Genomic DNA, 14,366 nt, shown 5'->3' with positions numbered 1-14,366 from the left:
GGAAACATGCACAAAAGGAAGGGGGAAATACAGAGATGGTGCTCTACTATGAATTCTCACAGTTGAAGGAGTCCAGGCATTAGACGTTGTTCTCAAACCCTCAGCCTTGGAACAACTGCAAAATGAAACTGGGTTTTTCTTTGGAGGAGGAAGGGTTCTGAAGTGTCAGCTCAGTGTATCCAAGTTGCTAAAAGGCAACTCAGAAATAATTTTCAGGTTCAGGTGTTTACATCAACTACCTGGGTTTTGATTACTTGGCTTTGGCAGCACTATGAAAATCAAGATCAGACAGGGCTAGTGACAAGAGACATCAGAACACAGGCACATGGAATCACAGTCCAAACTTAAGGCAACAGTTACACACAGTGTTTTTCCAGCTTCATGATACAGATAAGCAGCTGGCTACTCATACTTTAAGTATCTCCTGTTGAGTATTCCCGGCTTGGTAAGTATTTTATTTAACAAAACAGCCTCATTGAAAACAGTAATTTACTTTTCATTTGTACTCTGGACATCAGTCCTTTGACTGGCAGAAGAGCACAGAGATGAAGTCACATTCCTTATGTATCACAGGCATTCTGCGTTAAGCTGCTTGAGCAGGCACTGGTCATATTTTGAGGAAGAGCAGAACACCAGTGGGATAAATCAGAAAGGCAATGGATTAAGAAACAGGAGTAGGTTAAAGTTACTCAAGAACTACCAAAGGCATTTATATGAAATACAGGCAAGCAAATACTTTGAATGCAGACAAGTTCCCTTGTTATACTAAGCTGTGACTGAAACAGTAATGGCAGGAAAGAATATTTTAGTGGTACTAACAGAAGTCAAAAAAAGTGACTTCTACAACAGCCTGAAATGGACTTGAACACTGGCAGCATGACAGGTCCACAGATAATGTCTGCAGTGTCCTTGTACACTACTTGGAAGCGTGAACCAAGAAAGGGCACAGTAAAGATTATTACAACGTTCAAGGCGAAGCAAATAATATTGCCTTAACTGAAAACACATACAGAAATCCACAGTAAGGAGACTACAGAATTAGGTCACCCAGCTGATTCAAGTTGCAACCTGCTCATAAATGCAATGGAGTTTTCCACCCAGACAAGTTGCTCTTATCTGTTTCACAGGTGAAAGTAAACATCTGAGCTAGTAGAATGCAATTTGATTGTGGCAGAAAAAAAAGCAACTGCTTTAATAAGATCTATCTGGAGTAGAAGTCTGTATCACTGAACACACACTAATCCCGAACCTCCAGAATAGCTCTATGAGAAGGGATTTTAACATCCAAACAACATGCAGGACACTTGTGCCATTTATGTGGGTGGGTTAGAATGATTCCTAATCTTCAACAGAAAATACATATAGCAATTAATAAAAAAACCAACCATCATGAGAATTAAAACCTTTATTAGTGTATTCACATATTAGGCAAATGCAACACGCATGAAGCTTATTTCTTAGGTTCACAAGTTCTACCAATACATTAGTCTACTGGTAAAACTAGCACAAACTGATAACTGCTTTGCCAAATTTTTAAAGGTGTCTGGCCCACTTTTTCAAGGCTTGATTTTTGGTATTGCTTCTATGCCCTAGTCATTATGGCATAAAAATATCCATCACTATCATCAATTCAGTCAACTGATTAAAAGCTGTAACACTGGCCACATTTTGTTCTCAAAGCTAAGTTATCACTAGCTGTACTTACAAAGTACAGTACTAGTGTAATGGATGAAACAACGGGAAAAAACAGACAAAGGCAATCCTGCTACTGCCACAATAACAAAAGAATGACAGACAGCTAGATCACAAGATTGTTAGTAAGATGTATATTTTTCAAGTCAGAATAACCCTTCTATACAGTTTCCCAACCCTTCCCCAACCCAGACTTATCTGTAGAATATATTTCAGAATATTTTTAATATGGTGCAGCTGTAGTGTCCAAGGGTTCACAATAACATGCACTGTCACGAAGAACCTAGAAGTCCTCCTTCGCTGGTCATACCTCAGCAACCACTATCCTAGAGGTTTTGCAGAAGCAACTACTTTTAATAACAAGGCCCATTATGACATAATGAATGCGTATGATCTGGTATGTAAGTAAGCTATACAAAGCCACTCAGATCAGAAATTTAAATTCTGTTACTGAAATATGTTAAGAAGCTGCATCTATTTAAAACCTATACGAAAGAGTCTAGTTTACCCTGGGAACAGATTTTTCAAGGTATTTGGCTCCAGAATCTAAACCCCATGATTTTTAGTGGTATCTGTTTAATAAAAAAAGCACAGATATAAGGGGTAAGCCAATAACCTTGTGTACTTAATCCAGTATCCAATGCTAGAGTAAATTCTCATTCTATGAGAAAAACCACTGATTTCAATGATTTAAGGTACTAAAAGTCCCAAATTATATCAGTGCCAGCAATTCTGCTGGCAACAGGTGCATCAACTCAGATGGGTAGGGAAAAGTAGACTCCTAGTGCGATGGATACTCGGAATTTATAATATGAATTCATTTTAGGCCCCATTAAGCATATAAAGTGTCTTAAGACTTCACAGATCAATCTCAAGACATTTCTTTCCCTTCCAAAGGAGGGATTTTCTTTTTCTTTAAAGAAGGCAGCAAAAAGTTAAGCTTTTCTACAAGGAAAGTCTGCTTTTTATGTTTAGGACAACTCGAAAACCTGCTTATATAAAAAAATATAAAAGAATAAAGGAGTAGAGTCTTGGAACTTTATGAGAGATTTGCCTCAATCAAAAAACAAACGACTACTTATGGGAACTAAAATGTAGAACAGCACAATACTGTGATATCTGAGATCATGATACATTACCTGTACATATACTTAGCTATTCATGTTATTGATAAACCATTAGGACACTCAATTATATATCCAATAAAAACACCATTAAGAGTCTTTAGAACTGTCCCTTCTTCTTTTTGAAGAAGGCATTTCTATACACTAAATTTTCATCTAGTATCAGAGTATAGGAAACAGAATCCACAAGGTGCTTTAATTGATGAGACCTCAAGTGCTGTTTTTCTTTTTAAAAACCTTTTTGGATAGTAAACAGTTCATGGGGACCACACACAAATACTACGACAGACGAGCTGTTATGTTAAGTCTGTTGATTGGACTCGATATTTAGCCCACTGGTAACAGAGGAAGGAGTTTTACGACATGCTGGAGCAGCGTACTGAAGGGGAGCCCATCTGAGTCAATACTTTGTCCAACCATTGTAGAGGTCCGTTCAGATGAAGTTCAATCCAGCAAGGAGTGCTCGTTACTGTTTGCCGCCTAGAATATAAAGAATAATAAGAAAGTCAGAAAGCAGTTTTGGCTGCCATAAAGTTCTCCATCATATGATCAGACACGTTTCTATCCATATCTACTACACAGAAAGATAAAAAACTGCAACCATTACCATACTAAGCTTTGAAAAAAAACACTTTGAAGAAAAAGAAGCTCAAACAAACAAAAAAAACCCCCAAAAAACAAAACACCCCACATCTGTAAGACACATCAATAATTACATGCGTATCCATAATACTTTGAGAATATTCCATCTGGAGAATAAGTGCAGCATCTGCTTCAAGAGCCACACCAAGAGCTTTACTTCTAAAAAGAAATTCAAAACTGAAGACTGTCCGATCCATGCAGTGTTCACATCACAGATAGCTGTGTGCAGCTGTATCTTAACTTTCAGAGGGTCTGCATGCGTAACTGGGTTTGAATTTTGCAGACAACTGAGAGATACAGAATAGAAATAATTGGCTCTGCACTGTCAGCATGGCCAAACAGCCCAATACCATTGCAATCGTAAATTCTGGCTTTTTGGAGCAATTGACAAGATAAATGTATGAGGAAACTGCTAGATGTTGTCAGAAACACTAGATAAAAACACAGTGTGTGGTTATACTGTGCTAGCTGATGCTATCTCAAAGGAACACCAAACTTGATCTCTGATTTCCTGTAAACTTACACTTCTACGTGTTTTGTACTGTAACATCCTCACACAAACAATTTAAGTAAAAATTGTGTTTCCTCTATCTTCTACACAAACTTGCCGTTAGTATTCCACAATAAAAGCCCTTAACTAAATACTATACAGATATCCTCAGTAAAGCTGAAGGACTGACAATCATAAAAGCTTCTTTCACTCTCCCATATATTTTTGTTTCAGAGACCAGTTATTCAAAAATCTTCCTTCTCATCTCCAAAGTAAAGAAATCAGTATTGGACACACTCTGCCTGAGAAATCCTGTTATTTCACTGTACCCACTCCAGGCATGGGAGTTTTCCCAAACTAGAATGGCAAGACTACTGTTGTTAGGCCAGTTTTTCCTACTAATTCTATCTATCCCAAAGTCAAAGCAAGGAGGCATTAAGATTCAAAGGCAGCAGATTACACTCAGACACAAACCCAGCCTTTTCACTTTTACTGTAAGCACGGCAACCCTTCACTTTAAGGAAATCTGTTTATATAAACAGAAGAACTGAAAAGGCAGAAAGATTAAGTCAGTGAGAGGATGGATTTCAAAACTTGTCTGTGGTTTCACATTTTCTAGGAGAACAAAGTGGCTGAGGTCTGTGCTCTCTCAGCACTCTAAAAAACATTGTTATCTTAGCCCTGAATGTCTATGCCAAAACAAAGTGACCCAATAGAAGGACAATCTAAACCACAGGAAATACACTTCCATTTAGTCTTGAATCCTCTCCCAAAGAAGGAAGTTCATTATCCCATTGCAGTCAATTCCCCTACAATGTGTTCCACAACACACTTCCTCAAAATTTTATAACTTGTTCTGTTCAACAACCCTGGCTTTGCACTACACTGGCAAAAGTCGATAAAATAGTAACAGGCTCTTAGCAGCCATCTCAAAGCTAAAACTCAGCTTCTTCTACCTATGGATTTCCAGTTCACGTGTCACTAGGTCTCGTTGCTGTAATCACCTCTACTTAACTTTCTTCAGAAGATGATCCCAGACCTGGGTAGTTCCTGTGTTAACATGAACACTTGTCTGCTGATCTGAACTTCTACCCCCATTCTCAATTCAACATGTATCCAGCAAAAAGCTATAAGCTATTTTGTCTACCACGCTTATAAAATCTACCACCTTGCCATATCTGCACATTTATGCACATATGCCATATGCCTAAAATGTAAATAATGCTTTGGCTTCGCCAAAGCCTGTTCTGTGAGAAGTGTTTTTGAATAATAACAAAGCATGGAAGTTTTAATAAGAATGGTGAATTTTACATCACTTTCTGGACTATTTTGACAATTCAGACTACACTTATTTAAATTCCAGGTTATGTTTGCAGGAGCAACTTCTTTCTTTAATCACAACTGCAGCATAACTTATAAGTCTTATGCATCAATAATTTATTAACTCCATCTTAAACAGAGATGCAAAGAAACTAGTTCAGCATTATGTCAGCAATCAAGTTTCTGTGTTGGTCTAGCACTGGAGCTCTTTCAGTCCTACGGTCTCTGAACAATTACTAACAACCAACATTCTCCCTCCTTAGAAATAACCTTACCAAAAGCCTCCCCACTGTTTTAACTCAATACTTACACTCCATTCACTTCAAGTTGTCTCCATATAACCTGACTGATTAAGCCTTTCTTCTATTCTGATTTGAATGTTGTATTTAATTATGCATAAGTGTATGCACACTCCTTTTGAGCCAAATCCAACAGTTCTTTAAACTTGAGCCAGATTCCTTCTTGTGTACCTCTTGCTAACAGAGGAACCAATTTATTCCACTACTCAGATTTCTCATTTCATCTAATTAGGCTTTTACAAAATTGGCTTCATTTAGCTGAGAAGCCTCCCCCACGTACTGACGCTGCTATTTACATGTATATATTTCAGAAGCAGATAAAAGAATCAAAACCCGAAGATTCACAGGAGAAGCTACATGCCATTATTCAACTTCAGAAATTATATGGATTTAAAAAAATAATTATGCATTACAATAGGGTATTGATATGTCAGACTTCATTCTTTCAGTGGACAATTTCTAGAGAGGTTTAAGGAATTTGTTTAAAACCACATCTCTAGCTCTCAAAAATAATGAAATCTTTAATACTGCTCAGTTAGAAGTCAATTCCTTTTCTTCGCAAATTCCCATACCACATTAAAAACAGGCACTGTCCTCAATTATAGCTCTTAGTTTGTACTAAGAGAGAATACAATTGGAATCTATTCAAAAGCAGATAAAAGACTATTTTTTCCACTCAAAAAACTGTTTTTAGGAGTTTTACTACATAAACAGTCATCTTACTCCTGCAAAGTTTTTTCCACTACAAGTTCCAAAATACTTGCCATCCCTTAAATGTGTGTTCTCCAGCTGTTTTATTTTGCAGAATGCACTCCAAGTGACTCCAATTCTTTCCATCGGGTACTATCAACTGCATCACGCACCATAACCTAACAAACTCATTATACTCCACATAGAGCAGGACAGAGACCAAAATGACTGTACATCTAACAAACAGCATATAATCTCATAGCAAAAACTGTGAAACTTCTAGGTGTTGTCAGTGATTTCACCACAATAAACAAGCAAGCAGGACTGACTGAGTTAGGAAACGGAACTTTAACAACATCCCTTGCTCAACAGCTGACTTCAGTACAACACTGAGATCAGTTTACTGGTCTTTTTGATTTAGGTGCTCCATAGCTAGGGGGAAGAAAAAGGAAAATATGGATTCAACTTGCAGATAGTTTATCTACAATGGCAGTAAGAAGCCTGTACGCGTGGCTTTCAAGCCAGACAGAAATAGTGTAGTAGTGAAGCAGGAAAAATGATTACATTTAAAAGCAAAGGGTTTTTTTCTTACCTGTATTCAGCTCCCCAACCTTTAACAAAACTCATTCTTATGGTACACATTCTAGTGAGTTGATAAACTGCTTCAAAACCCTGATTCACAGACTGAGCCAGAAGAGCAGCAAATTCTTGGTTATTAAAGATTTTTAGATTGCATCCTATAAAGAAAGGTCAAAAGGATATAATCAATGAATTACTTGTGTTTGCCACACAGAAGCCCAAGATTACAAAGAAACTATTAACAGGAAAGCGAATGTCATCCAGTGAATACATTCACTGAATATTTTTACATGAGACCTTTGGTAGGCTACTAACCTGGTGGAATTTTGCACACAGTTGCAGGATGCCAGCCGTATCTTTGATTACAGTTGGGGCTCTGAACAAAAATGGCACTATCGCTTAGGCACTCAGCAAAAACTTCCCCACCAATGTAATAGAGACGCACTCCCCTTCCTGTAGCAAAATTCAAAGGAACTCAAGTTATGATACAACCCAAGCAGATTAACAAACAAGGGAGTGTTTTGTTTCAGACAAGGCCAAAGCTTTTTTTACAACAGAAACAGAAATCAATTATCTACAGGACCACATCGCTGGGCTGACAGCTGTAGCAGGAGCAGAACACAATTAACTTCCATTTTTCTCCCACAAACACACAGCATTTAAAGGAGAAGCAGAATAATTTTTGGCCAAGAATGACAGAGAATTTTCTAGCCATGTAATGGCTTGCAACCAAGTCCAATTTAGGAAGAAGTGTTCATTAGCAAGACACTTTTTCACTTAAAGAAATACCAAAATTGAAATAAAAATATTAAACAGAGTCAAAACTTGTGCTAATACTGAAGTGTTGTATGTGAAGTTGCACTAAGGCAAAAAAGGAAAACATCAGTATACCACTTCAACACTCTCTGCTTACATGCACCCACACTATTTCACAACCAACTGCATACCCCTTCCCTGTACAACTATGACAAAAACAACAGGACTTCACTTAGCCCTATTACAAAAAAATACACATAAGAAATCCTATTGCTCACTTTTAAATTGTGATCTTACTCGCTCTCTCTGAGTGAAAAAAAAAAAAAGTACAGGTTATTTGTAGCAGAAGATAAGGAATGTACAATTGATCTCCCAAAGGAAACTACAATTAACAGGTCTTTTAAAAGCCATGGTTTCTCTTCCCCTTTTTCTTCAAAACTATTTTTCAAACAAAATGTGAACTGCTCTATAAAAAAAAGTGAGAGCTCCTTACATTTTTGCTCTTCCTCATCATTGACTACTTTGATCAGTCAGCACAGGCATAGCCTGGGTTTCTGCACATCTAAAATTTTATCAGAAAGGCATTTGGATTTGGCACAGGGGGAGTCAGAAGGTTCTACTACAGAGGTTGAACTTTTTTACAAGTAAAAATAAAAAAATTTTGTGCTGCTAAAATAAAGGAATCCAGGAAAAAATAAAAAGTAAAAAAAAAAAGTATTTTATCGAAGAACTTAAAGCCAAGATGCTGCATTGTGGAAAACAATATTCTACTAACTATTCCAATGAAAATCTTACTCATGTCAAAACAGCATGTTATCTCAAAGACACATTTTCCCATTTCAGAAAAGAACTCAAGAAGTACTCCCAATATCCATTCTGCATTTTATAAATTAGAATAAACTAAGCAACATGTTAATATTTTGTAATTAAAGCTTAAATTTCAATTACAAGCAACTCTGAATATAAATGCTACCCAGGGCAGAGTGGTCCAACAAGGAACCCGAAAGCCAAAAACATGTCCCTTGGGTTGCTTTGGCACATTGTCTTTTTCCAGAAGGCAGAGAACAGCAATGTGAGCAGCAGAAATCCCATACAGCTGAGTGGCTTCCTCCTGTGCCACACTCAGCCTGACAGCTGTGTGCCTGCTGCTGCGACTGACTTGGTGACTACCAGCTGAGGAAAGGCAGCTCCTTTCACCTCCAGCCATCGCCACATGTCTTCACAAATGCGACTGGCTGTGGTAGCAGAAGCTGCTACATTTCTACCTGACCTCTGTGTCCTTCCACTTCTGTACTCAGCAAGAGACCAAGCTCTCCTTGGCACGTCTCAAGAGAAGCTCAGTGGCTGGCTACACAAAGGTGAAAGGACCCCAACACACAGATCTGTCCATCCTACCTGGATCATTCCATATAATTTAATGGCTAAAATGAAATTAAATAGTCAAAAGATCAGAGATTTTTACCTATGTGTCGCCTTGTCATTTCCACTGTTGCATTTCTGTTTACATTGGAAAGCAGACCTAGACAAAATCGTTCTGAATTTGATGGATCTGTAAAGCCATCTACGGTCAGGGAAGGCTGTGATGCATGGAAGGTTTCTCCCACTCTTTGATTCAATTCATAATATGCTATTGAACACCAAAATGCAGGCTCCGAGTAAGTAACTGGTTGCAAGTCTAAAAAAAATTTTTAAAAAATAAGCTTAGAACAGAATTTGAGGCTGAAAAGAAATCTAACTGCCCTGCTATTCATCTCTTCCAGAAATGACAGCAGTAGTCTCCTCAAACTTCTCAAATTATACTTTGCTTGCTATCATTTTTACCTACCCTGGTAAACAGAATGGAATTCAATACTCCACACAAGAGAAGGAGGGGAACGAGAACGGGTGATCTAATCTGACCACAGCTCATGTAGTTTAGTACTTGTACTTGCATTTTGCTCAGCAAAATGATTAAGCTAATGTTACTGTGAGTGCCAGACACTGAGACGTTTCTGTTGCCTTTCTGTAACTTGCAAACATTTTGGCAATGTTAAAGAAAAGATTGAACTATCAAACACTGAACCACACAAAGGAAAAAAAAAATAATAGGAAAATGATGTTCCCTCATATTACACTGGATCTTATGCTGTCTCTTTATCTAAAGGCAGCTCTGAGCTCATTTTACTCTCCCCTACTAGAGCTCAGTATCTTCCCTGTGCATCTTCAGCTTTTCCTGTGCTGCTTCCCCTTTTTACCTACCCTAATTACTTAGCATTCTGAACAGCATTTTCCTGTCGCATCCTGTCACCATTCCTTAAACAAGCCCAAGGGAATCTGATCTTCCTGAGGCATTTATACAGACACACAGCAGTGGCACCTGATCAAAGCAGGTGGGCAACTAATGTGGGAGTAATTGTGTTGTGGTCACACGTGAAACAGTACATGAGAAGAGCAGCAGAACACTCATATAAGGGAGACAGCAAGTCTGGGCAGCACTATGGATAGGTAAACGTCCTTTAAACTATTTATTTCATAAATGCTATTCCTGCACAGACAACCATATTATTCTTTCTCTTTGCTAGAAGCTCAAGAGTTAGAGAAATACAGTAGTTATTAACAAGTTATTAACCCAGCCCTATTACATTTATCATCAGGAAGACAATCCAATAGTTTCCTAATACAGCTCTTGCTTTTTTAAAGTACATTTTTATTTTTAATGTAATTATATATATAAAGAAGAGTCATCACACATACAGAAATAATTAAAAGTATTTCCAGCTTACCCAAGCTATGATTAACTGGGGAGAGAGTACTAGGAGACAGCTCTGCTGGAGATCCTGTTGAAGCAATAAAGATTGTTTCAGAGCAAATGATTCTTGTAATTTCAGATGGGTAGGTATGACCACTGCCTAGATAATAGTTTCACATTAAAATTCTTTGGAATAAGATACCTCAGAAATCCTACAACCAGTTTACCAGCATGTCACATGCTAATTCTGAATTAAGATTACATTTAATTTTCCAGACTCCTGGGAACCTACCACCCCTCCTCGTAAAGACTCGATTAACATCTTTGTGTTGTATCTGGCAGAGCTCTCACTTCATGCACACTCTGTGAATATAACTATTTATGCACTTCTCCTGTGAGACGGTAGTGACTTCTTCCCAAATTCAGCGAAAAAAAAACCAAACAAAAAAAAAAAAAAAAAAAAAAAAACGGACAAGACAAGAAAGATATTACCTCTCTATTCTCAAAGGAGAGGGTTTATCTCTAGAAAAGAAAATGCTGGATTTCCTCATTTGAGGAAATTATTCTTTCCTGGAAGGAGGAAGGAAAAAACTCAGAGAAACATGAACTCTCCAACACAATTTGTGCAATTGTAGGCAAAATACAGAGAGGCTTTGCACAGAAACATTCCTACAATGACTGCTGATGTCAGGCTTTTTTAATTAAGGTAGCTATTGTCACATAGTGGGAAAAATATTGCAGTTCTTACAGAAACGAGCACAGTTGATTCCAATTAACTGAAAAAGGTTGCTAACATTAGCTAACCAAACACATACTCAGTTCTGCCAGCACATAGCAGGAGGTTCTTATCCAGCACATTAACTGTGCTCTGTCCAAGTCTAAAGCCAACCAGATTATCTAGAAACCCTTTCATACAAAGGCACAAATGCTTATGTTTCTACTATTATTTCAGCAGAGCCTTTCATAAAGAATTCATCTGAAACATGGCAGAAGTAATAAGGTTGTTGGAGCTCAGAGACAAGTTCTCAAAGTGCAGTATTTCTGTAACATTCTGCTTCAATGAACCTGTTTCCAGAAGGTAAAAAGTTAGGGGTGGGTTAAAACCAGTCAGCTATTAAAATCTATTTTAAGGCTTTCTGATGGAGACTTAATTAGACCTGTATGCTTTTGTTATGAAACAAATGAAATATACTTAATATGGTACACAATGTTTTAAAAGCAGTCCCCTAGCAAAAAATGATTTTGTTCACAGAAGACTGGAAGTGATATTCTAAACAGAAAACACCAGGTACTACAGAGGTCTAGTGCCATCATCGTTCAGGCTGAATTCATGCACTACGCAGAGGGATCACAGCTAGTAATCCCTTGTCTTCAAAGTAATGAAAACCCATAAATTTTACCTGTATCCATGCTCTGGTTCAACTGCTGGTCACTCGTTTCTCCATCTTCACTGATGTATCCTGGAGGTGGTGTTTCTGTCAAAAAAAATATCCACCTATTGGTTCAATGACTGGGGAAATTTGTAAGATTTAGCATCTGGAGGTTTTGTCCTCAAGTCTTCATGAGCTCCATATGATAACTGAACACTGAGTTAGGATTTGATTTTGCTGTCCCTTTTTCCTTCCAGTAGGACTTCAAACCCATTACCTGCCTTATTGTCTATATAAAATGTATCATCTCTTATATGCCAGTCAATTGCTCAAATATGTTATATAATTAACAGACAATTCTTGTTTGTTCCATTTAAGACAAGATACTTTCACTACAATGAGTAACAATTTTGCAATTGTGATCAACAGCTTTCACATTTAGTAGAATTACAAATGAAAAAAACCATCTGGTGACTTCTACAAAAAAAAAAAAAAAAAAGTGAGCTGTCTTTATGTAGTATAACCATCAGATCAGATACCCTCCCACGCCTTATAAAAGTTGCTAGATTTAAAGGTCATTTTTCAGTTCAGTCCCCAAAACCATTTCTTCTTCAATAGTTAATGGTTGATTTCACTCATTAATAACTATATTATCTAACTAGTTACACTGCACATGCTCTATTATCATTATTATTATATTCAAGCTCTATTAAAACGATCATCTATTCTTTTAACTAGCTTTCTTTAAAGATGGAGCTTCACAGACCAAAGTAAACTCAGTAGCAAGTTTGAAGCATTCTGACACTAGAAACTGTATCTAATTCCACAGAAATATCTTCAAAACCCAAGAGAGTATGGTTGTTGCTTTTCTCCAATCAAAATGTACTTTGTAATCTAGATAATGAGTTAACCAACTGCCTTTCAGGAAATAATTTTCTTTGAACTGGGCAAATGTCTTTTCCTCTATATTACAGGCAAAACCTGGGTTTCTTTAGTGAAAGTGTTTGAAGCTAACTATCTCTACAATCACCTTTGAATTGTATTTGAGACATCTGAGGGATTAAACACATTTAATTACATTATTACCAAACAGCAGAAATGTAAAGATAAAGCCTTTTGCTTAAGAATTAAAATAAAATTATATCAAATATCATGTCTGAGATTTACAGCAATAGAGTAAGATCAGAAGGAAGTCAGTGAGAGGAAACTAGGTTATGTCAGTTGATTAAATAAAAATGAACTAAAAGAATTATAGCTTTGGTTCGTTCTGTAAAACTAGGGTGCTAAATCAGATATGACAAAATATAAGTGAGAATTTAGAAGAAAGATTAAGGGAAATCTTTACTAGCAATAATTATGATGACAAAAATCATTCTTCTTTTGAACATTTTTATAGAATTCATTGTGATGCAGAGGACTCCACCCATCTCTAAATTATTTGTTATAGCTGAAGCCCACAGCCATGGCAAAAGGTCAATAACCATTTCCAATCCAACCCACGCCTCCTGTTTCCAGTTGCTAATCTAGGCTCTTTGGCACAGATTATTTTCCATATCTAGTCTCTGTCTGAACAGAGAAGATTTCCTCCACCTAGCACTATTAATACTGTTTTAGGGTCAGAGGTTGAACACCACCACAGCTGGAAATAAATGCTCAAGTGCAGCATTTGAGCTTTTGCTTGAATGCTGCCAGAAGTCTGGATCTGGACAGTGCAGCTCAGCACACCCATAACCTGAAAGGGAACACAAGAGCCCCAAAGGGCCTCCTGCACCTTCACAGTAGCCATTTTCCCAGCTGCAGGCAAAACCAACCTCTTTGTAGACCAGGTAAGTACTGAGGCAGTACTGTGATGCAAAACTAGCACAGTTGTTAGTCTGGCCCACCGCTAGAGAAAACGGTTCTCTGAAGCAGGCTGTCAAGACACACAAGACTTACCAGAACCTAGCTAAGTATTCAAGATTAACCTAGCAAGGTCAAATAAAGTAAGATGCCATAATACAAATACAACAGGAGGGTGTCAGTGACAAAGAGGAGGACAAGGTGTGGTTAGCTGCATAAACTTTTGAAGATCATGTGAATACCCGCAATCACCTTGAACAGACTTCCTGCAGATAACTACCTAGTTGCTCTAGCTCATTTCCATAGCACTGGATTTTCAAATGGTGGCTTTCCAGTAAATTGTTTGCAAAAGCTATCAAAGGCCCTCAGATTGAGTCAGAAAAGTACACATAAATTAAGAAAGCAACACCAACTTCTAGCACATTTAATTGCTCTTTAAAGATCTTGTGTCCCTAGGTGGCAACAAATGTGGCACAAATTAAACAGAGGAGATCAAATTAATTTAAAGTTTTTTTGTGTCATTTCAATTCCTGGATACATTTAATGAAAACACAAGCAACATCCTGCTTAAGACATGTAGATACAATTTGTATATTGCACATATTTGAGTTCCAAGGCAGTCATGTTATTCTTTAGGAGAGCCTATATCGGAATTTTTCAACTTGTTTGTAACATAGCTGCATTATATATTTATGAGAAAACTTCAGCTTCACTTGGTTTTACACTTCAAGCAACTCTGAAGAGATAGGAAACAGGAAGTTGGGGCAGGAAACAAAGGTCACTGATTTTAGGTTTCAATGAAGGTACAGGCTTTTGGTGCACTGTAGCAAATTAGTC

At 37.4% G+C, this 14,366-nt stretch overlaps 1 protein-coding gene across 6 annotated transcripts in view; it reads right to left on the bottom strand.

Annotated features, from left to right (window-relative positions):
- Positions 1-1,390: 1,390 nt before the first annotated feature.
- SMAD2 (SMAD family member 2) overlaps positions 1,391-14,366 on the bottom strand; it is a 51,815-nt gene continuing 38,839 nt past the window's right edge. For 5 of the 6 annotated variants that reach the window (XM_042804572.1, XM_042804574.1, XM_042804573.1 and 2 more), the window contains 6 exons: positions 11,721-11,795; positions 10,355-10,408; positions 9,055-9,267; positions 7,152-7,289; positions 6,850-6,994; positions 1,391-3,296 (listed from right to left, as the gene is read on the bottom strand). In XM_042804572.1, the coding sequence (XP_042660506.1) occupies positions 3,173-3,296; positions 6,850-6,994; positions 7,152-7,289; positions 9,055-9,267; positions 10,355-10,408; positions 11,721-11,795 (749 nt within the window). In that variant the 3' untranslated portion in view covers positions 1,391-3,172. The remainder of the gene's footprint in view (positions 3,297-6,849; positions 6,995-7,151; positions 7,290-9,054; positions 9,268-10,354; positions 10,409-11,720; positions 11,796-14,366) is intronic. The other variant, XM_042804575.1, reaches the window with a different exon arrangement.

This window comes from Tyto alba, unplaced genomic scaffold (assembly GCF_018691265.1).
Source record: "Tyto alba isolate M040663 unplaced genomic scaffold, T.alba_DEE_v4.0 Super-Scaffold_42, whole genome shotgun sequence".
In the NCBI taxonomy this organism is placed as follows: Eukaryota; Metazoa; Chordata; class Aves; order Strigiformes; family Tytonidae; genus Tyto; species Tyto alba.
This window is presented reverse-complemented; position numbering and strand designations above follow the sequence as displayed.